The sequence below is a fragment of the Aythya ferina genome (assembly GCF_964211825.1).
Source record: "Aythya ferina genome assembly, chromosome: 3".
Taxonomy (NCBI): Eukaryota; Metazoa; Chordata; class Aves; order Anseriformes; family Anatidae; genus Aythya; species Aythya ferina.
Genome location: NC_140298.1, coordinates 80,640,844 through 80,665,734, shown reverse-complemented (window position 1 = coordinate 80,665,734; position 24,891 = coordinate 80,640,844). Strand labels below are relative to the sequence as shown.

The window sequence follows — 24,891 nt, the reverse complement described above, 5'->3', positions numbered from 1 at the left end:
AGGCTGCAGGGCCTCTGTGAGGTAGGGCTGGGGCTGTCCCATGCCAGACACAGCCAATCCCAGCCCACTCCAACAGCCCCACTGCTGTGCATGGCTGGGCCCAGCAGCCATTGGTGGGCACCTTGGGGAAGACTTTACTGAAGACTCACTAAAATGAGGCAGAGGAGTTGGGAATAAAGGAGTGTGGGTGAGCCTGGGGCATGGAGCTGTTTTTTTTTTTTATTATTATTATTATTATTATTTTTATTATCTTTGTTCCTCACTACTCAAACCTACTTAAATTGACAACAAATAAAACTGTTTTTCCTCAAGTCAAGTCTGTGACCGTAATTGGTAAGCGATCTTCCTGTCTTTTCTTGACACATGAGATTTTTCATCTTATTTTTGACCCCATCCTGTTGAGGAGGGGGAGTAAGAGAGCAGCTAGGCAGGCAACTGGCAGCTTGTCATGGTCACCCTTGCACAATATACCACTGTGACAGTAATCAGGCAGCATCATTGTATCTAGAAACTTTAGTTCTATGAACTGATATATTCAGTATGTGGTTGTTATAGTATAGTTTTCATTGATCTCTATTTCAGGAAAAAGATTGCTACGATATCTCATCAACAGATATTAATATAATTAGCCCAGTAAAAACACCTCTTAAGAACTGACCTTCAGTTTTGTTGTCTTCCTACAATATTTTCAGAGGCTGGTCAGCAAAAGGACCAGAACCGTACTACAATCGTTTCCAAAGCACAAGAAATAAATTTATAATCTATTTGCAGATAGCTTTTTTCAGGGCTATGGTTAAGAGCTTGTAATCCTACATAAATAAGATGGCACATAAATATGACACCTTTCAAGCAGATTTTTTCTAGGTTTCAAATGCAAATATGTATGGCAAAGAAAAGAGATGAAGAGATTATGATTGTACTAGCTTTAATCTCTACTGTAAAAGAATAAAGCTCTTTAAAGCCAAAATTCTCTAATATTCCATGGAGAAAACTCTCTCAAATGTACTCATGTTTACAAGCCATGAATATAAAGGAAGCCTCAGAAAATTTGGGAATATAAAATTATTTTTTTTTTTGCATGAGTAAACTTAAAAAATATCTCCTGTGATTTTTTATTTTTTCTTTAAGAGATAGCACAGGGAAAGACAAATAAAATTCAGCTTTTCTTTGACCACTGCTGATTTATATTTTTATTATGACCGGTTTTATGTCATTATCTTTTGGGGATCTTACCTCCTTCTGCATGTTTCTCATCTTTGACACAGTTTTCATGTAAAGACCCATTTGGATCACAGGAACAGGGCTGGCATGGATCTGGGCTATCTGGCAATACCTATAAAAACAGAGATATTACTAAACAAAGTCTTACCTTTAGAGTTTGTACTATAACAAAAATGGGATGGTTGCCTAACTCAGCTCATGCAGTCTAGATGTTACTGTTCCATTTTAGATTTCTGTTAGAAACATGTAAGTAATTTTGATACAATTGGGTTTTCAACTAAAACAAGTGAACAGGTAAATTGATAATAATGGACTCTTGTATCATTGAAAGCAATAATTGTAATCAAGTAGATTTTAAACTGTCACTACCTAAAGTAACATTGGCAAACAGTTCAGTTTTTCTGGTCAACATCCTTCAAACAACTAACTGAATTTAGTTAGTAACTAAACAAAAAGGAAAAGTGAAGAAAAGTGAACAATAGACAATGGAACAATTTCCTTTCATTCTTGAAAAGGTTATCTCAGACAAAAATGTCTAATACAAAACTGGGGATATAAACTAGAATCCTGCATAAACTACGTATATCTATATACTCTACATATATTTTACAAACATAGAGATATAATCCCTGCTAGCTGGATGGTAACCTGATTCAGATGAAAAATTCAAGTAAGTTCCCTGTTGCTGAAGAGATCATCACTCCTTTTCTACAAGCTCTAAGGCTAAAAAAAACCAGTGTATCAGGAAGAATGTAATTATTGTGATTTGCTGATGCTTTCTGTGTTTGAGGAGTGAAAAGCAATCAGACTAAAGGCCATGATTTACTCAACTGAAACTATACAGACAAGTATCAGGAATTTAAGCACATACTAATAGTGTAGCTATTTAAAGCACAGGCACAGCCCATATTGTCAGTACAACTTAATGTAATGTGCATCTTCTGACAGCTTCATTTTAGATGAAAATACAACCTTATATGCTGAAATAAAAAAAATAATAAATATATATATATACATTGCACTAAAAATGAAAGGCATTCATGAGACACTATAGAATTTCAGTGGTTATTTATTACATTTAACAAATAAAATTTATAGACCCTCTTTCTCCAATATCAAATATCACAATATTTCTTTGATCATTGATAATACATCTTGGAATTCATTACTGAGGGAAAACTTCTGTTTACAAGACCACATCCTCCTTTAATTTCAACTGAAATATTAGCTGGAGGCCCTGACCTCAAGTACATTCCTTCATATCAACACAATTCAGTTTCATATTTCTGTGAACATTAACTTTACAGATTTCCAGCTGTGAATAGGAACTACTTCACTGTCAGAATTAGAAGTTAACCTAATGGCAGTACAAACTATGTCATCTCTTTTTAATAACTTAACTCTCCAAGCTGATGTGATGGCTTGAACACAAAGAATTACAGTGAAGTGACAACAGAACGTGCATTTACCCCTTTAGGTCTGAAGTAACCGTCAACACAGGTTTCACAGTTTATGCCATCAGTGTGCCTTGTACAATTAACACACACTCCACCCCCAATGTATTCTCCATGAACATTCAAACTCTGATTTTTGTCTGCCACATTCTGATCATAGTAACATTCCTCAGTCTTCCCATGACAGTTGCATGCTAAAAGAGAAAGAACTGTATTAGCAAAGATTTTATGGCTGTTACTAATATATTAAAAACAGTCTTTCACAGAATCAACATTTTGTCATTTGTAGCATGTACAATAGAACAGGTAACACATTCAAACATTAATTCCCTACTTCAGCTACAAAAAGTCTAGTAACAAATGCAGCCTGGAGTTCTGTAGATTGATTTTTTTTCTCGATATTTTGTCTCAGATAGTATGGAAGTGGACACGTATAGTCTAAATAGTTTTTTTTTTTTTTTTTTTTTTTTTTTTTTCTTCTCTGTTTTATTTTCTTCTGAGTAAATTGATAATCACGAAACCTTTTGGTAGCACACACATATGGTTTATGAAACAGGAAATTTAAAACACAAGAGGAATCGTAAGAAAAATAACAGAATTGTGCATTAAATTAAAATAATTTCCTTGAAAGCTAAAAGATATCCTAAAAGCATTTGTTTTTCACATACGCATATAAGAACTGGGTCAGAACAAAAGAGATTCCCAGTCTTAAAACTATTTGAGAAGTTCAGATCTGAGCTCTTAGACTCTAGAGCCACATGTTAAACTTATAATCTGTTGCTGTGAAAATTCAATTTTTAATTTCCATATAAAGAGAAATTCAACTCATCAGCATTGTAGGGAGTCATTCACCTGACACTTGAACCAGATCCTGTGGAACTATTTGCACCATGAAAGTACAACAATTCACTAAGGGTTTAACAGGGCATAATAAATGTCCCTTAAAAATTAAACATGAAAATAAATAGACTCTAGTTTGATTCCAGAGTGCATTCCAGTGCAGACAGTCTCCACAGAAACAAAGACCTCTGCAAACAGACTTTTCAGGACACAAATATGTACTTATTACTTTTAATATGGGGATATCTTTTTTGTTTTTAATTAATTTTTAACCACTCCTGGTAAAAATATAGCTGCAGAAAAGAATAAACACTTACATATAATGAAGCCCTTATGTTTGAAAATATAAGTGATATATGACCTTTGGAAGTAAGGTGTTAACATTCAATTATAGCTATCCTTACTACAGTAAATCTGAAAAAGAAATTCCCACCCTGTGGGGATGGTGATATTTCAAGATATGTTTTCATTGCATGCTGGAAAACTGGATACATCTGGTTTTTATGTTTTTTGTTTGTTTGTTTTTCACTAAGAATATAAGAAACTCAAATCCCATTTTGATCATGTAAAATATTTTTTTTCATTTAGGCTGCACATTAAACTATGTAAAAGTGCCCGGTTACACATAAAAAATCATGTTGTTAAAGTTTAATATAATGAACAAAAATGTAAAAAAAAATATACTTATATCAGAATTCAGTCCTATTATTTTATCAAAACAAAAGCAACATAAATATAACCATTAAAAAAGGAAGTCAAAACAAACTTTTTTAAGCATACTACACCAAAAACAGCATGTTACACTGAAATATTCTGAGTTCAATAAAAGTACAATTCTACACGTAAGTTTTCTATTGACTTTTTTGAGTCAGCCAGCCTAAATAAGAAAACAAGAACTGATTCATAAGCAAATGTGGTAAAAAAATAAAAAATAAATTTGCAAAATCATTTAGGACTCAATTTCAGTTTTCTCCAGCAGCTACAGTAATCTTGTTCTGTCCTGCTTTCAACTTACGTTCACATTCATGCTTAACCAGGAAAGTCCCAGCATGCCAAGGTTTCTGATTGAAACCCGGACAACACCGATCACATGTCTCTCCACACGTGTTGTGCTCACACTGGCAGATGGATTTCTAATTTAAAAGAAAAACAAATATTTACAAAACGTGATGATTTGAAGACTCTGCCCGTGTACATAATCTGCATTCCAATTCAAATTATGAAAACATTAGCATTAAGAATGACTATACTCTGTAATTCCTTTGTTTACTCACTTTTACTCATTTATGTATCCTTTATCTACCTATCGAGAGGCAGAAGTGTGTGTTTAACCTTAATAGTTCCATTTTAAGAAAGCAGCCATGGCGCAAAAGAATTCGGCTACAGAATCTTGGGAGAATCCAAGAACATAAGAGAATCTATTTCCAACCGACTGAAGCAGGGAGTAGGGAAGAATGAAAGTTCACCAACACAGCAAATAAGCCAAAGTGCTAGTAGCTCTCAGATACAGCTTCACATTACAGGAAAACTGACCCGATAGCTAGCTTATGCTAGAAGGGGTGAGCCAATTGCTGCCCTTCCCTGAGATGCAGCAATCTGCAGCTGCAGGGTGAAATCAATTCTGTTGGCTGATCCCATAAAAATAGTCATCTTTTCTTTTACCTTTATTTTTTTACTGGAGGAGTCAACTCATCTTGTAACCTTCTAACTGCACAACTAAATTGTAGTTGTAGGGCAGCAGGAGTTGTTTTTAAACTAACAGGATATGAGAGCAGGACCACCACCCTTTCAGTGGCACTTGGGTTCCTCAGAAGATTGCCTTAGTCCCAGCATGAAAATATTGCTGTAGGCACACATAAACTCTCTGAGCCACAGAAGAAGCACGGGAAAGAAAGAAACCGTAGGTTGGGGAAATTAAGAACACAAATTGCCTTCCCAGTAGTCTTTCACTAGAGGGGATTCTCTGTGGTCCTTGTGAGCCCACTCAAGGTCAATGCAGCCAGCTAACCTAGAGAGATTTCTATGGCTTACCACACAAAACACGGATTTTGCAAAACAAGGTGAAGTTAAGGAGTGCTTCAGAACAGCAAGGCAGTAAATTCATGCAAGTTTATTCTCTTCACTGGTAGAGGAAAAATTAATTGTGATAACAATTAAAGTCACAATGTTTTACAAGCCAAAGCCCCCCTGTTTTAGTATGGCTCAGTCTAAACAGTATTCCTGGAGAGCTAAACCAAATACCCCAAATCTCTTAAGGCTTCAGTTGTTTCACTTACTATATTTTTCATACTGATTAGACAATAAATATTTGTCACCTGCAAAACAAAACACCGCACTTGTCCAAATGTGTTTGTATCTAGTAGCCAAACTACATGAACTGAAGTCTACCTTCATCTCATAGCATTTATTTTCTGAGGTAGGCCCAGTTCTAACACATGGTAATGAAACAATGCTGATGTTTGATAACTAAGACTATCTGAAACAACAGTACATCACTTGCTATGTAAATCATCACAGAAAAGGATTGGAAGGATTAAAGCAAGGAATTTGTAAAATTTTTACAAGGATCCACAGAAATTGCTTAGAACTGTAAATGTATTCTTTGTAAGATTTCTTTCATTTTTTTAAATCAGTTCCTATGCAATTGCTTAATGTCATCAATCAAAAAATATTTTTTTTTTTTGTTCTATAATACAAAGCTTCTACTTGAGTGACTAGCATAAGAAGAGATCCCACAGTATGGCACATCAGTAATAATTGTAGATTACAAATTCTGTATTAGAGATGATGTGTGCATTCATATGTATAGATTTGTACCATCAATAACAAATTATATTTCTGTATTTCAATTATATTGGCTATGAGTTTATTAATGGTGTAAAAAGAAAGCTACTTGTTTGGAATAAATTATAAATGGTTCATGATTTTCTAGACTAGCTTGATTGATCACTCAATTAATATTTCACGCATAGTAAATGCACCATTCTAGAGCCATCATTTGTTTGCAAGTATTGATTAAATACTTGATGGCTATTTAGGAAACACCTTTATTAATACCAAAAAAAGAATAATAAAAACTGACTCTTAGTGCTCACCTACACAGCTACATAACATTACCCAAATTTCTGTTTTTTCCTAGGAAACTTTGAATATGGTCTGAATTATCTGAAACCTATTTTTTTCATTTCAGAGAAAGCCTCTCCTGACATTGCATGAATGCTTATTCTTGTTGCCAGCACTATTACATCCTAGTACTGCTGTTCTTGTAGGTGAAAGAGAGACAGAAATTATCAGAACTCTGAGAAATATCAAGAATTTTTTTCATGTTCTACCTCGTGAATAAGGCACATTAAAGAAAAAAAAAAAAAGAAAAAAAAAAAAAAGAAAGAAAGAAAGAAAAGAAAAATACATACATTGGTCACTGGATCAAGTGGACAAGCCTTTGCATGGCCTGAACATATGCACATGCCACCAACCGAGATATCTTTTATAGAATAGTAATACTGTAAGACAAAACAGAAATTGATTTGCTAAGTGGATTATAAAATGCAGGTGCCAAAGTACAGAATTCATTTCTGTTGACAAAACTGTCAGGTCCTCTTCTATTTCTTTTTTGATCTATCACAAATATAGCATAGAGTGTAATCCAAGCTATGTCTTGATCAACAGATTCAGACTTAGTTAATGAAATAAATTGGCACAGTTCCATTTGTTTGAAGTCACAAGAGCCATGTCAATTTATACACAGCACACACCAAATATAAGCAGAGAAAAAGACTATATGCACGCTGGATAATGAAAAGTCAAATGCCGTAGAATTATCTCCCTTCAGAAGACATGAAAAGGAGGAGGCATGACGATGGTGAGAAGAGAAAGACGAGAATAAAAGCTCAGACAAGAACACCTTTGTTTACCTTAGCTGAGTAATATTTGAGAATTCTCTGTAAAAAAAACTGTTTTTCATTGCTGGCCTTCTGAATGACTAACAATGATTTTTCTTTACTAAAATTTAAATAACATTTGACCTATTGCTCTTACAGATGACTATTTCTAATTTTCTTTGGTGGGGATTAATACCTCTAACCAGGAAGGAGAACAGAAAGGCATTTATAATCATATATTATCACATCTTTGTAAAGTGAATCTTGTATGCCAACTTGTCCACTTTCATCTGTTTTGGTGATGGTCCAATAACGTCTTAACAATTTGCTAGTCAAAACAAACATATGCCATTTTCAAATTTTGCTTTCCTCCGTTCAGCCACTTTTTCAGATCATTAACAAATATATCAAACAAAGCAGAAACTCACATAACTCATGATTCACATTTAACTATATAGAAAAGATATCATTTATGGCTACCTTTTGTTTCCTATTTTTTGGAATAGTGGCTTGTCTACTGTATTCTATAGGAAAAGCCAGGAAAGGATGGCAAGTTTCAATTGATCCTTGTTCCTTTGAAAATGTCTCTAAAAGGCTTCATGTTCTAAAAGACTTGCCATAAAGAAGCTATTTTTCTTTCTTGGTTTGAGAAATCTATGGATCATTCTGCACTAGCTTTTAATGAGTATATGGTGATATTTAATATGTGAACTGGAATCTTAAATATTCCATTTTTGTGATTCTGCTCACTTAGAATCAGATTATTAAACGTGTACTCTCACGTAAACATTGATTTCCATGATTAGTGAGGTGTGCAATAACTGCTCTCAACTGGAAGCATTTCTAGGCTTACAGTACAAAACAGAATGCCAAATTCCAAACTTTCAGAAATAGCCAGTACCCTATGTATTTGGAGGAAGGAATGAAAACTAGAAAAGTGGAACAGAAGAAGCAAATTTTCTTCTTTACAGCTATCCACTGTTGATAAATTAAATATCTTAAATATGTTAAATATGTTGATAAATAATTAAAGCTGAGAATAGCAGTAATCCTCCTGTATATGAGGACTTACTGTAGTGACATTCAATTCCCCAAAAGAAAAATAAGATTAACAGACAAAAAAAAAGTGAGCAGAAAGGAAAAATGTGGAAAGGTATGCATCCTGTACAACAGCTTTTAAGAATGCCTCAGAGCATTCTTAAATGAGAAGAAAACAACAACAAAAACAAACAAACAAACAAAAACAATAACATGCAGCTTTTGAGCAGCAGGAAGACAGACGTATGGCATAGGAAGAAAGTATGGATTGTGGAAAAACAGAGGTCAGGATTGTGCATGCATAAGTAAAAGTGAAGAAGATGGGTACAGTGTAAGTTTGAGTGCTGCATCTAATCTTTTAAGCTAAAATAGGATCTAAAATTTTACTGTTATCAACAGCCATATAACATTGCAAAAAGTGTTGTATTCAGGCACTACTGCGACTTTACTATTTACTTTTTTGTACCATTACTAGAAATAACACTCAAAGAAAGTGTTCAAGGAATGTTAAAGGCAGCAAAGGATTGAACAGCAGAGGAGGCAAGAGGACATTATCTAAGAGAAGTCATTTGCCAATTACCCAGATCAGAATAGTTATACTAAAAGGAGCTTATGTTAATAAACATGTTCTTTATGTTAATAACACCATTAAGTAGAAAATGTAAAACTGTGACTTCTGCTATAGAGAAGATAACAAAATGTTGTGAAGAGAAGGGAATCCGCTACTTATGAGCACAACTTTGACAGATGACAAACAGCTACTCATCATCTTCCAAGATTTCCTATGCCAAGCATAGTTAAGTACAGCATTTCTAAGTGAACTACACATCCATTTCTACACATGCATTTCTACTGTCTTGCCAGAACTTACCCTCCTTGTAACAATGGGATCAATTTCATTGGGATCTTTGTGTGCAAACATCATTAAATCAGCATTTAGTGTCCGTATCCTCTGAAATCTCAGGCGAATAAAACGAGCAGAAGTGAACTCCAGCAAAGCACGTGAAGGATCATCAGCACTAGGCCGTCCATTGATTAGAGAAGTATGAATCTGAAGACAGAATTATTAAAGCAATATGGAATTAGATTACAGTGATGCTGACATGATTATGTCAACAGATATCAATAAAGCCACTGTGTGAATGCATTTGAAAATGTAAAATACCTTCATCCTTTATAATGCAGATCTCCCTACAAAAAGTTTTCCAACTACCCACTGATCCCTTTTGAGCAAAGGAAAGTCATCAACTACAGAAAAGAAAGTTAAAAAAAACAAACAAACAAACAAACAAAAAAAAACGCACAAAACAACAAAGCCCTACTATAGTGTCCATGCTGCTGGCAAATCATTCCTCCTCTTCTAGCCTGAAATAAATATTTTCAGGTATTGAGCAACTGAAGGGCTCAAACATTTGGAGTTAAAGGAATGGATATTTGGAATGGGACTCAGAATTCAACAGGGATCAGTTTGCACATCTTAGAGAAGTTGTTATCAAAAGACTAGAACTAGGTGTTTTCTAAAGACAGGGTAACTTTTGAAATATTGAAAACAACAACAGCTGTATGAGATAAAATAATCATTTATTAGCATCTCCCCTTTCCCATTTACAGTTTATCATTTCCTTTGAATCTTGTTCTCAGGAAATTGAAGTAATTTTCTGGGTTGCAACAGTTGTCACCTAGTCCCTAAGAAAAGCCTTTATCATCTCTGAAAATTCTGTTCAATATTTGTTTTTCCAAAGATCCTACCAATCTCTGCTTACACCATGGTTTCAGTAAAGATTGTCCCCCCTTTCTTTGCCTGTCCTATTGTAAACATTAGAAATTTGGATAAGTGTGCCCTGTGACTCTGGTCACAGCACCCAGGGCAAGGCAACAAAATCAGGCAATCTTCTTCCCCTCCAGCCAAGATGAACCCTTTCTAACTGACCATGGAATAACACACACTACCTGTTAATCAACAAAATAAAACAGATGGGCTGCTACAGAAACATTCTTGGAAAAGGCCTATGAGAAGAAAAATGTCAGGTATAGCAAATATTGTTAATGAGCACCTAGGGGGAGGGAAGAAAGAAACCTTTAATTTTCCTGTATTTTGAAGTGTTAAATTTTAATTGGGGCATTTTTATTATAGGCCAGCACACTGAAAGATGTTCTGATGTTGAGCCAAATATGCAGAACATTAGAATGAATAAGAGAATTTTTTATTATTTGTGATGGATATGTTGTGCACCTCACCTCAGTGCTCCGAGTGAAAGGTCAGGCTACCCAGCCATTTTCTATCATTGAACATGATCACATTGCCACTGTTTTAAGCAAACAGCTGCATTCAGAATGCCAGCTGGCACTCACTCAGCAGTGGCTACCTCACACTGAGGAGAGAAACAGCAAATCTACTGCTCACTGCAAAGCAGTAGCTCTTCCTTTCCTGTTTTTTTTTTTTTTGCAGGACTGGATAGAAGGCTTATTGAACAGCTGTGGTCTTGCACTGGCTATGTGATACTATTAACTCACTTATTTTCACTACCAACAGGGTAACACTAAACCTCATCACTTTCAGCATCCTGTTCCATTGTATCCACAGGTACACAAAATCATTCTGAGCCACGTTGCCAGGAGCGACTATCAGTCACATCCTGCCTGAATATGAATCAGCACCTCTAGGCTTCTGCCAGATTATCTCCAGGAAGAAGTGATATTGCTGCCTCCTCCTGAGATCCTAACAGCACTCTCACTTCAAGCTCTGACTCGATTTCGCTCCTGACTACAAGTAATTAAATTAAAGGAGACAAACAGAATAAAACACTATCAAAAAGACAGGGTACAAACAAATATTATACTAAAACCCTAACATGAATTAAGGAGGAGCTCCTGAATGAGAAACGTCTGGCTACAAGTTGGACAAAAGCACATGGTGAGCAAGACAGCCAACTGCTCAGGTCACCAGTGAAGAGAGAGAGGTAAACGTGTGGAAAGTAAACTTCAAAAGAAGCATGGAGATTGTGGCAAGAGGGCCAGTGGAAATTATTAGATCTTTCCTAAAGAACCAGAATTTAGTATGAACAGATGCCTAAAACTTCTCTGCATAACATTAATCTGTGGGCAGGGAAATCTTCCCCTCTCTCCCATTTTTTTTTTCTATATCATCACTCCCTTCCTTAAACAGGATCCAACAAATTTCTTTCTTACGGTTTGTTTGATACAAATCTGGGCTATGGTGTAAAACAGTAGAATACTAAAGACTGGACTTTGATATTTCTAGCCTAGAAATATCTAGAAATATCTTCTATTATATATCTTCTAAGAGAAAGAAGAGGTATACCCAAAGTAGTGCTGAAAATATTCCGTTTCTCACCCTGTAATGGCAACAGCATCATGGCTTTAAGCAGCATGGCAGTCTGCCTATCTTGTCAAAATAGAGAGAAAATTTGTGTTGGGGTGAGGGAGAAATATGCAAGTAAAAACCCATGTAATGTTCTAAGTACCAAGAGAGAATTAAGAATATGAATCACAGACACAGCTTGACCCCAAATGACACAGTTGACAAATAGCAGTCACATATTTTGATTTATATTTTTAAAAGAGAGAGAGAGAGAGAACTAATTTAGTCTTAAGGCACTGTTGGGGAAAAAATCTTGGAGTAATAGTTTTACAGAATTAAAATATTTACTTATTGGGAAAAAAAAAAAAAAAAGAAGAAAAAAAAAAGAAGCTTATTTTTCAAAATAGAATCACAGAACTGTAGGGGTTGGAAGGGACCTCGAAAGATCATCGGGTCCAACCCCTCTGCCAAAGCAGGTTCCTCAAAGCAGGCTGCGCAGGTAGGTGTCCAGACAGGCCTTGAATAACTCCAGAGAAGGAGACTCCACAACCTCCCTAGGCAGCCTGTTCCAATGCTCCGTCACCCTCACCGTGAAGAAGTTCTTTCGTATGTCAGTGTGGAACTTCCTGTGCTCTAACTTGCAGCCATTGCCCCTTGTCCTATCCCCACAAACCTCTGAGAAGGGGTTGGCTACATCCTTCTGTCCCCCACCCCTCAGATATTTATATACATTGAAGAGATCCCCTCTCAGTCTTCTCTTCTCCAGGCTGAACAGACCCAGGTCTCTCAGCCTTTCTTCATAGGGAAGATGCTCCAGGCCCCTTATCATCTTTGTGGCCCTCCGCTGGACTCTTTCCAGGACATCCCTGTCTTTCTTGTACCTGGACAAGAAACAGACACCCCCTTTTTACAAGGTGCCATGGATCAATCTATTCGGCATGGTGAAACTAACAAAGAAAAAAACCTTTCATTTATATTGTCTTTCAAGCTTGTGCTTAAATGTTTCACAATTTCATCTTAAAACAACAAATAATTTGTCATAATTTCTGAAACGCAGCTATGTCCTGCATGAAATGTGGCACATGTTCAAAAGTATACACCAAAATAACACTGAGATTAGGAAATTAAAACTGGATAGTTTTACCAAAATTAATCCAAAGGGAAATGTTTACACAGGCAAAATTAATTACTGTCTCTCCTACTCTCAACATCTGTGATGAAATCACTAATTTCTCCCTAGAAACACTTAGAATCAACTAAGAGTGTCCAGCTAAGTTGTTCCTACTCCCTGAAAAGAGAGGCAGGAAGAAACCAAGAGTATTTTGGAAACATCTGTCATTAATCAGAAACGGTCTAAATTTTAAATAACTTTTTTATTTTTTTAAGGGTATGGCTGTTTCACCATGAGACATCACTTAGATTTTCAAGAGCTTACTTTCTCTCCTTACCTCCCAGAACAATCCTGCACCTATTTGTAAGATGCTGTTTGCACAATAGCAAGTTTGCAGTCAAGAAAATGACATGTCCCTTATTCTCAAAATGTTTTTGAATTAGATCTGAAAAATATTCCAGTGAACAAAGTCCTCGATAACTGTCTATCGTTATGTCATTCAGGCTCATCATAATATAGCTCTGAGTCCTGAAGAGACTAGTCTCATTTTCATACAGGCAACTACGGCAGAGATGTCCTGCCCTAAATGTACATGTACTGCACACAGGAATTCTACAGACAGAGTATACCAGGAAAGTATTAATACTTTAATCTACCCACTGGGCTGCTAATTTGGCTAATCCAAGTCCCCATGGAGGAACAATCTCAAATTTTGCTCAGATTTTATGAACAGCTTTTATTTACTAATTCGAACATCGAGGTAATAACTGCTTTGAATTCTAAATAAAAGCAACATAGATTTAAACCCAAGAAATTTCTTCCCCAACCAGGAAATCTTCCAAGATTAAATTCCAACAAATTGGATCTTTGGGAAAATTGCACATTCCCTTCCAAAACATCTAAAAGTTACCATAACAAAAGCCATACTCTCATTTTGTAAAATCATTTTGAACAGCACCTGATTTATCAACTAGTCAACAGACAGAACTAAAGCATGTTGTCCAGGACCAGGTCTCCACAAGTCTCTCTGGGCAACTTGTACCAGTGCTTAGTCACCCTCACAGTAAAGAAGTGTTTCCCGATATTCAGATGGGATCTCCTGTGTTTTAGATTGTGTCCATTCTCGCTGGACACCACTGAAAGGAGCGTGGCGTCATCCTCTTTGCACCCTCCCTTCAGGTATTTATACACACTGATAAGATAGCCCCTGAACTTTCTCTTCTCTAAGCTGAAGTGTCCCAGCTCTCTCAGCCTTTATACATAGGTGCTCCAGAACCTTCATCATCTTTATAACCCTTCATTCTCTCTAGGATGTCCATATCTCTCTTGCAAATGGGAGCCCAGAACCAGAGCCAGTGATTCAGGTGTGGAATTACCAGGGCTGAGTAGAGGGGGAGGGCCACCCCCCTTGACCTGCTGGTAACACTTTGCCTAATGCAGCCTAGGACACGTTGCTGGCTCATGCTCAACTTGGTGTCCACCAGGACTCCCAGATCCCTTTCCAGTATGGAAAACAGCTGGGGTTCCTCCTGAGATGCAGGACCTTGTTGAAATTCATGAAATTCCTATGAACCCACTTATCCAGCTTGATGAGGTTGTCCCCACATGCCAGCACAATACTGACATATCAGCCACTCCCCCCCAGTTTTACATCATTTGCAACCTTGCTGAGAGTACACTCTGTCATATCACCCAAATCATTAATGAAAATGTTAAACAGGATCAGACTCAAAATGATATCATTTTAATATATAAAAACATGTCAAATTTATTTTAGTTACCAAGTTATCTATCTTCTGGATTTGGTTTGGAACTAATTTTTCTAACAGTTATTGAAGAAAATGTATACCCCAGTTAAATGGAAAACCAGAAAAGCCATTTTATAACACCAAAGGTTACCTAATTCAATTTCCTGTCTCCAAACAATGCTAGTAGAAACCTGTTAGGAAGCAATATAAGAAAGAGGACATTTAAAGAGTGATTTTTCTGCTACACCGTCTTCACTTCCTTTGACTGAACTGTCTAAATGCTTCTTATATTACACACCAAATCTGAGTCATAGAATTTAATCTCAACCGATTGTATTTTTCTCTGGTATTAGTCTACTCCCTTTTTCCACCATTATATTTTTCACCACTACAGACACTTGTCACTATAGGAGGAAATTTATTTCTTTATAAACAGAAGAACCTCCCTTTTAAACCTGGAACACAGATCATGAGTCATTTCTGTGAGAGTGTTCTACTTTTATATTTGATGAAATCGTGAATAGTTAATTTATTTTCATTTTTAAGCTTCAGTATGATAAGTTTTTCAGAGAACTGTTGAGAATGACTATAAGTTCTCTACTCTGAGGAGAATTTAGTCCAACATTAACCCATCAGCATTCATGTACAATTATTTTTTTTTCTTACACTACCTTTATTTTATCAACACTACATTTCATATTTTTCTTTTAGTATCATACAACAAATTATCTTAAATTTTGCATTAACAGCAAATACTGCTATTATAGTTTTCTGATTTTCCAAATTGCCCATGAGTATGTTGAACAGCACAGGCACTGCTATAGATATTCAAAATACTTCAGTGAATTAAAATCTATGTACTGTGTCAGAACCAAAAGGCCTATCTAGCACAGTAGCCTGTGTCATACAATAGCCAAAACTACTGGACCGTATTAAGGATAGAACAAAGGCAAACATACCTAACACTTTCCCATGGACTGCCTGAGCCATATATAATTTCCACACATTTGGTAAGCCTCAAGAAATTTCCATGAACTCAGTCTCAACTTAAATTCAGTTCATTTTTCAGAAGCTATGTCCATTGTATAATAAGGATTTTCTCTAATTTACTTGTTGTAGGGGGAAAAAAACAACACCTTTTGCTTGTTTTAAACCTGTCTCCTACTGACTTCACTTAATTCCTAGTTCTTCAGTTGTAACAAACAAGTATATCTTTCTACGAGCTCTATTCTTTATCAGATTTGTTTATTAGTAATTAGCTTGGCACTAGCATCAAGCTTCCAGATCTGTAGTTTCCTTGGATTCCTAAGCAAGGCTACTAAAAAAAAATAAATCCTGTTTAATATGACACCACGAGCTCTTCAGCTATTGAGCATGATTATAATTGATAAATTAAACAGTTACTGTTGTAATTCACTTATTTTAGCCCTGTGTTTCTTTCACTATCCAATTTATCAAATATTTCTGTACTTCCTCAGTTTACAATTTAGTTTGCGAGTTCTACAATTCCTCTCCTGTAAATAATGTTTCCAATACTGAAACTCTCCTGACAGTTTCTGTAGCAAAAACTGATTCAAATAATTAATTTAGCGTTTCTGCAATGACCTTATCTTCCTTGAATGCTCTTTGATCATCTTTCAGCTCACAAGTTCTGTGACAGACTTCTTGAATCTGATGTCTTTGAAAAAAGGTTTATTTCAACTTCATATTCAGTCATTCAAAACATTTTTTTTTTTTCCATCTTTACTGTAGTTTAACATTTCATTTGCTGGAGCTTATTTTCCTATGTATTATCCTTGATTGGAAGAAAATACATAACTTTCATTCAGAGATGATGCTAGTTTACTTTTAATACCTTTTATCTTTCCATAGTTTATGGTTTAAACATACTGTAGGATTTTTTGAACCATTCTGAAATGTAGCATGTATATGTTCTGAGTGTGCATCAAGCAAACTAGGCTGCCTGGAAATTTTTTTAGCTGTTTGACCATCTTTTCTATTTTTAAATTGTACTTTTGCAGATTTTCTTCCCATGAAACGTGACATTTTAAGAATTTTCTGATTATTTTTACATAATAATTGTACAGCAGTTATCCTTGTAACTGGGGTCTGCGCATTGTTGTGCAGTAAATCATAGATTCCTTTACTATCCACACCAGGAGAGGTCAGGTGTTTAAGAATCACTCTTCCACTTTTGATCCTGACAACTACACAGTCTGCCAAAAGGTTTCAGAAGACTTGTATTACAACTTCAGCCTTCCTTTGGTAAGACCCACTCAATTCCACACTTCAGTTTTGGAAGTTGCTGATATGGTGTCCCAATTTAGGTACTGAATTTTATTTAAAAGAGATCTCATATACTATTTTATTTCTGCTGACTTTCTAATTTTATTCTATATTATTCTTTAATCCATAGAGCCCATCTTCTACAAGCCAATTGGTCATTTATGAGCAACTTGTTTCTGGCATGCCCGTTGTGTTGGTATCTTCAATTAAAAGCAGATATTGTGATACACTAGTCTATACTTAACTATGCTCCCAAATTATCTGCCTACTTAGCCTTTAACATGATGCTGAGAATACTTCAGAGAATCTCATTTTTACAATCTCTGACTTACTCTTTCCTTCTCAGCACTAGCAACAATGCCTCTTTCTAACACCCTTCGAAGTGGTATTAATTAGCACAGCCAACAGTTCTCAGCTGCTGGGCATGGACACTTTTGCAGATCATGGTGCTACACTTATGCATCTAGTCCTAGCTTCTGTAACAAAGATGTATGAGAGAAATTGAAGTATGTTCCAAACAGATGACTGTTGGACCATTTAACCATGTGACTAGAATTCTTATCTCAAAGTAAAATAATCACAGTCCTCTCAGTCTCTATTTGTAGGACAAATGCTCCAAACTCTTAATCTTCTTCCCAGCTATATGCTGAACTTGCTCCAAAATGTCCATATCTCTCTTGTATATGGGAGCCCCAAACGGAACAGGTGTGCTGTCACCACTGATGAGCAGATGGGGAAGGATCATCCTTCAACCTGCTGGTGATGCTCCAACTAACACAACCCAGAACACCATCAGTTTCTTTGCCAACAGAGCACATCGTTGGCTCATGGTCAACTTGTTGTCCACCAGGACCCCCAGGTCCTTCTTTGCAAAGCTGCTTTGCAGCCATTCGGCCCCAGCCTCTACTGGTGCATGGGACTGTTCCTCGCCAAGCACAGGACTTTGCAATTCCCTTTGTTGAACTTCATGAGGTTCTTGTTAGCCCATTCCTCCAGCCTGTCCAGGCAACTCAGAATGGCAGCAAAACCATCTGGTGCAACAGCCACTATGTTCAACTTTCTATTGCTTGCAAACTTCCTGAGAGTGCACTCTGACCTACCATCCAGATCATTAACAAAGAGATTAAACAGTTATAGGTCCAGTGGGGAATGACTCATTCCATGGTATTATTGAAAGCAGCTGCCTGAAAAGACCAAAGGCCACTCTCCTAGAGTTGAGTATGAACCTGTTTTGGCTTTGTTCACTCCTCTCTGTATCCTGAATTTGACCAGCTTGTGATCAATGCAGCCAATGCTGCCCCTTGCTTTCACATTCTCAACCAGTTCTTACTTTTCTGAAAGCAAGAGGTATAGACAGAGTATATCTCTTAGTTAGCTCTTCAACCATTTCTGTTAATAGTTGTCATCAATACATTTTGGAAAACTCCTGGATGGTTTGTGCTGTCTCCCTCTAGCAGTTATAAGTGTGGTTCAATTCCCCAGTGAGGACCTGGGCCTGTGAATGCGAGCCTCCTTCCACTTGTCTGAAGAAGGCCTCACAGATTTCTCACTGAATATGTACTCAGTACCTATGGTACCTACACTCAAAACATCACCTGCATTGATCTGTCTTCTAATCCTAACACATAAGTACTCAACTGGCTCATTACCTGTCCCTAATCAGAACTCCATGCACTCCAGCTGCTCTCTAACATAGAGAGAAACCTCTCACTTTTCCTTTCTGCCCTTCCTGAAGTCTATACTCCTCCACTGCAGCACTTCAGCGAACTATGCAACCCCATCTCTCTGGTAAGCTTGTAGGTTTGCAGCTCCCCACAGACCACTAATTCTTCATGTCTGCTCCCCATGCTGCATGCTAGTGAACAGGCACTTTTATTGGGCCCCTGTCACACTGATTGCCCAGAAAGGGCACAATAGCTTCATGATGCACGTTTTTTTCTTTTTCTTTCAGCAGTTCCTTATTTGTGTACATTTGTATACATGCATACATGAGTTGGACCCCTTTCAGCTAGGTTTTGTTGTGTTCAAAGTCTCTGTTGTCTGTATCAACCAGCACCCTTTGCCTACCAGCCCACGCGTGTGTGTGTGTGTGCATGTGTGCGTGTTCTACACTGAGGGGGAGGGGGCATTCTACTCTGTTGTACAATCACAGAATGGTTTGGGTGGAAAAGAACCTTAAAGACTACCCAGTTCCAACCCCCCTGCCATGGGCAGGGACACTTCCCACCAGACCAAGTTGCTCAAAGCCCCATCCAGCCTGGCCTTGAACACTTACAGGGATGGGGCATCCACAGCTTCTCTAGGCAGCCTGTTCCAGTACCTTGCCACTTTCATAGTGAAGAATTTCTTCCTTATACCTCATCTAAATCTCTTTTTGCTTATAGCCATTACTCCTTGTCCTGCTACCACACTCCCTGACAAAGAGTCCCTCCCCAGCTTTCCTGTAGGCCCCCTTTAGGTGCTGGAAGTTCTCTATAAGGCCTTCCCAGAGCCTTATCTGCTCTAGGCTGATAAGGAGAAGTCTTCCAGCCCTCTGATCATGTTCATGGCTCTCCTCTGGACCTGCTCTAAAAGGACTGTATCTTTTTAACGCTGCAGGCCCCTCAGCTTAACACAGTACTCCTGGTGAGGTCTCATGAGAGTGGAGTAGAGGCAGAGAATCATTTCCCTTGACCTAGTAGCTATACTTTTTTTTTTTTTTTTTTTTTTTGGTCACGCAGCACAGGATATGGTAGGCTTTCTGGGCTCTAAGTGCTTTTCATCCACCAGTACCCCCACGTCCTTCTCCACATTACCCAGCCTGTATTTGTGCTTGGGATTGCCCCAGCCTAAAGTGCAGAACCTTGCACTTAGCCTTGTTGAACGTCATGAGGTTCACACAGGCCCACTTCTCAACTTTGTCCAGGCCCCTTTGGATGGCATCCCTTCCCTTCAGTATGTCAACCACATCATTCAGCTTGGTGTCAGCAGACTTGTTGAGGGTGCCTTCAACCTCACTGTCTGTGTCATTGACAAATCCATGTCATCTACTTCCTTTGCTGTTCCTAGTTTAAAGCTTTCCCCCCCACTCCCCGCCTGGCTATCAATATTGTTGATGACAGTGGTACAGTCAGTTGTTGACCCACAGGATTTGTGGGTCCTCCTCATGCTCTTCTCTCTCAATGGCAGGCATAAGGAGAAAACCACCTGGCCCCTCAAGCTCCTGACTCTTTCTTCCGGAGTCACACGGTTTCCCCTGGCAATATCATTTGTGCCCACATAGAAAAACAATGGGGTAATATTCTGAGGCCTGGAAAAGCTCCACTGCAGCACTTCAGTGAACTATGCCACCCCGTCTCTCTGGTAAGCTTGTAGGTTTGAAGCTCCCCACAGACAAGCTTGTCAATTAGTGACAAGAAGTCACTAATTTCCAGTCTTCGCCACCATGGGAGTCTCCATTTCTGAACCAACAAGCAAAAAGATTCCACCTGCTCCTCTTCTGCTACAGTTGTGAGTTCAGGCTGCAGAGTCCCAGAGAAAAATCAGTTAATATCTTTCCAGTCACTACTGATATTGTGCAGTCTGCTGACATCCTCCTGCAGTTCTTTTGCTTGGTGACACAAATCCCTAACCAGAGCAAACTTTCTGCAGACAAGGACACAATCTCTTTCTGTCCAAACATCAGCAAGAGGCCCCAGACACTTTTTGCAGACCCAGAGGTGAAGAGCTGTATCCTCCCTCTGGAACTCAGTCTGAGTAAAGGCCTCTGATGTACTGGGGTAGATGCTCCAGTCAGTGCTAGGTATTGTGCCCAGTAGTGTATTACTAACATAGCTGAGCACACACACACTGTTTCTGCACTGCCATCTATCTATACACATTTCTGCATTAACTGATGTGCAAACATGGGAATCATGTTAGTTGCCTCTGTTGTTTTATTTAATGGAACAGTAAAAATGCTGTTGCTTTGCATGAAAATTTATAATCAACTAAATTACTTAAGATTAACACACTTCAACAAATGAAGTTTTTAAGAATTTTAAGTAAACACAATATTCTCATTCATATTTAAAATATACATGCTCAAATCCAAATGATATATTTTTTCACTTAGAACTTTGGTATTTGAAGTTGGTTATTTTGCCAAGCAATTTGAATGCAGTCAATCTCAAGCTGTTTGTAGGATATAAAAAAACAAAACAAAACAAAACAAACAAACAAACAAACAAACAAACAAAAAAAACAGCTGTTTGGCTATGTGGCACAGAGTTATGTTCACTTTCCTTTCAAGAAAACCACATCACTAACCAGTATGCTTTTCACTGATGCATATTGTGCTGAACGTTCAATAAATTAGAAGATATAATTCTCTCATAATACATGAAGGCTACTTAGTGTCATTTGTCACAAAGATGGAGCAGGAACACCAGTATTTCATGATGATTTTTGGCTAGAAAAGATAAAGAATTCACTTTAACTACTCATAGCTTATTTTGGCCATCATATCAAGATTGTGGGCTTCAAGCCTAATTTTCTGTGTAAGGCAGTGCTCTGAACCTAAAACATTTTCCAAAAAGGTCAATTTCTCACTACAATATCTCAGACAGCAGCATAAAGGAGAGAAAAGCTTCTGTCCTGCATAAAAAAGACTTGCTACATGATAATCAGCAGCAGAGAAGACAGATATGTCAGTCTTAAAATTATTTAATGAGTATAGTACTCTAAGATTTACATTCAAGTTATGCAAGCACATTAATATGAAGATGGACAATACAGAACATCATTTTTTCCACAGGTGATTCAGTAGCTCTCATAATTTTCCTATCTAATACTGGCTTTAATTATCTGTTGCAAATAGCTCATTTGCAGTAGATTTAATGTTACTGTTGATTAATTAATCTCTTGACATCTTATATCTAAACACTAAAGATAAAAATTCTGTGAGTTTTCTTAGTGCAAGCACTAGCTTATCATTAGAGCTGGTTTCAAAACTAGAATAGTAGAAGCACGTATGTACATCATATGTATGTACATCATAAACTCATCATTCAATTTTTCTACATAAATATATATATGATAATTGTATATGAGAAAATAATGTATTTGGCAAGGTTTGTTGTAGTTCTAATAAGTATCTCACAATCTTAATAAATTAATAGTTTAGTAAGTGAAAGCACAACTCCATTCTGCGACTAGCTAATGAGTACAAGAGCTGCTTTAAATGCAGTGCTTAAGCACACATTAAAATGTCAAGGGCTATGCATGTCAGACTCTATCTCAACTAACTCATTCCCCCAAAGAATACAGGCAAATGTCAGCTTAACGAACTATTTAGCAAATACTATTGTGTCATTGACAACTATACCCTACAGCTTAGGCTAAATAGGACTTCATCTCCTCATTTCTGATTAACTAGCTTTTGTCATTTTCCTGTTTCCAATTTCACCTGAAACTTACATTGCTTATTCTAGCCACTGCTTTTGTACAGTTTCTGTAATTCTCAGGCTTGTCATTTTTGGACAAGAAATAATTTGTCACAGACATCAGCTTGCATACTTTTAAACAGACTGCTCATTGTCAGAACAATAGTTATTAATAAATCACAGAATAATAAGCAATTTGATTATCCTGAGAGTATATTTGTCATTTCCAGTTTTTATTTTATTTTCTTAACTAAGGGGAAACACTGCACCATGCTATAGTTTCAGCAACAGCTAGGCATACCACAGTCCATAAGGGATTCAGGCAATACAATGCGAGGCCAGGAATAATGTAACACAGCAATGTGTTACTGGCTTTTCAAAGTGTACTTGTAAATGAAACTCCATCTCTTAATACATTAAAGAGGTATTATATGCTTATTAATAACTAACAAGTTTGCATGCAGAAAAACGTAAAGGCTTGGCTCTTCAGGAACATTCTCAAAGACAAAAAATACTGAACTAGTATTTTTAAGTTATCTATGACCAGGTAGATCAGCATTTTGTTATAGGTTCTTTAACACATTGCCACATGTGACATATGATTTTAAATCAACAAACAATAGCTGTTTTAAGTTTCACCATATACAACAATGATCTGACCTCTGATAGCTGAAAACGTGTTATGACCAGTGTCATTCCATTTTTCATTTTGTCAGCAACACAGAGCTACTGCCTAACCTAGTTGCTGTTAAGCAGGAAGACTAGGAGCAAAATAAGAAAAAAGAAAAAAAAAAAAAAGAAAATAAGAAAATAAAATGTGGATGCCAATGGCAACTCCAGGTACAGTGCAATTCTGAAAATTATGTTAGTTCAGATTCTGATCAAGCAGAGGTGACACACACTGGTAGTGCTGAATTAACCACTACCACCTTTCTGCTTAAAGGATAAAATATAGAGGTCTGTCAAACACATATTAAAAAAAAAAAAAGAAAAAAAAGACTAAAGAAAAATGGTACATTATCTTAAGAGGCCATTTTTCCATTATTATTTTGAAAGCAATACCGTTCTTTTGAACAATGACCATGAATGATGCAAGTAGTTCTAAAAAAATGACTAGAACAGGAAAATTATGTTTTCCTGAATATTTTGATAAAAAACATACTGACCCAAAAAGCTAACTGAAGGACTAACTATGCCAAAACAAACAATAAGAAAAGCAAAAACAACAACAAAACTTTCCTACCAAGATATTATGATTTCCCTTATTCATTATATGATTGTCATAAAAACTCATGGCACTTTCCACTAGAATCTTTCCTGAATTAGGTGTACTGTGGGGTGTATTGTGGAACTACAGACAAATTATAATCAGAAGCAAACCACAGAAACTTGTCCAGATGTAAGCAGTTGCAAAGGGCTGCCAAACACAACCACTGATGTAAAAGAGTGAGAATGTGAGGATTTAATCTGTTCCTGAATGAAGGGCAAGGGTTTCAGGATACAAAAATAATGCTGTTAAAACCAGTAAGCAAGTACATCTGCTTCTGAATGTTATCATTAAATAAACTTCAGCAATATGTTTTATATTACTCCAGCATTTTTGTTTCAGACTACAATTCTGAAGACTTTTGGATTGGAGAAATTTAAACTAAACTCTTTTGGATTTTTGCATTACAGACCCATATCTTGTAAAGTCCATTACAACTACTGTATTATGTTGGAGTCTAAATTGTACCAAAAGCTGTGTCATATCATTTGGAACACACACTTTTGAAAAACAAATGGTATCCCTTTGAATGGTAATAATTCAGTGCCTTTAAAAGCATTTATAATGTTTTAAAAAGAAAGAAGAAATCTTACATTCAGGTGTAGAGTAAGAAACTTTGATCCCTCTCCAACTTCGAACCTGATCTTTTCAAACCTGGAAATATTTTACAGGAGCTAATGTAAGAAAAATTAAGAGAAAAGAAATGCATATTCCTAAGCAGCAGATAGCAGAGAACAAATAGAAAAGGCCAGAAATATCATGAATCTTCTGTGAAATACAAGAGATGGATTGTGTACATGAAAACAATTTATTTTTTTGTTCATTTCTCCTATGGATAATTTTTGTAAAGTTACAAAAATACTATTGCTTACTTTTGACACAAAAACTAAAGTTGTCAAACTCTCTACTATTTATATTTTCACGGAATCACAGAATCACAGAATTTCTAGGTTGGAAGAGACCTCAAGATCATCGAGTCCAACCTCTGACCTAACGCTAGCAGTCCCCACTAAACCATATCCCTAAGCTCTACATCTAAACGTCTTTTGAAGACTTCCAGGGATGGTGACTCCACCACTTCCCTGGGCAGTCTGTTCCAATGCCTAACAACCCTTTCAGTAAAGAAGTTCTTCCTAACATCTAACCTAAAACTCCCCTGACACAACTTAAGCCCATTCCCCCTCGTCCTGTCACCAGGCACGTGGGAGAACAGACCAACCCCCACCTCGCTACAGCCTCCTTTAAGGTACCTATAGAGAGCGATAAGGTCACCCCTGAGCCTCCTCTTCTCCAGGCTGAACAAGCCAAGCTCCCTCAGCCG

General features: G+C 36.9%; 1 protein-coding gene across 11 annotated transcripts in view; it reads right to left on the bottom strand.

Moving 5' to 3' along the window:
- Positions 1-24,891, bottom strand: part of LAMA2 (laminin subunit alpha 2) — a 376,777-nt gene that overhangs the window by 226,567 nt on the left and 125,319 nt on the right. For all 11 annotated transcript variants that reach the window (XM_084516212.1, XM_084516216.1, XM_084516217.1 and 8 more), the window contains exons 5-9: positions 9,306-9,485; positions 6,929-7,018; positions 4,531-4,648; positions 2,691-2,869; positions 1,234-1,333 (exon numbers count right to left, since the gene is read on the bottom strand). In XM_084516212.1, the coding sequence (XP_084372338.1) occupies positions 1,234-1,333; positions 2,691-2,869; positions 4,531-4,648; positions 6,929-7,018; positions 9,306-9,485 (667 nt within the window). The remainder of the gene's footprint in view (positions 1-1,233; positions 1,334-2,690; positions 2,870-4,530; positions 4,649-6,928; positions 7,019-9,305; positions 9,486-24,891) is intronic.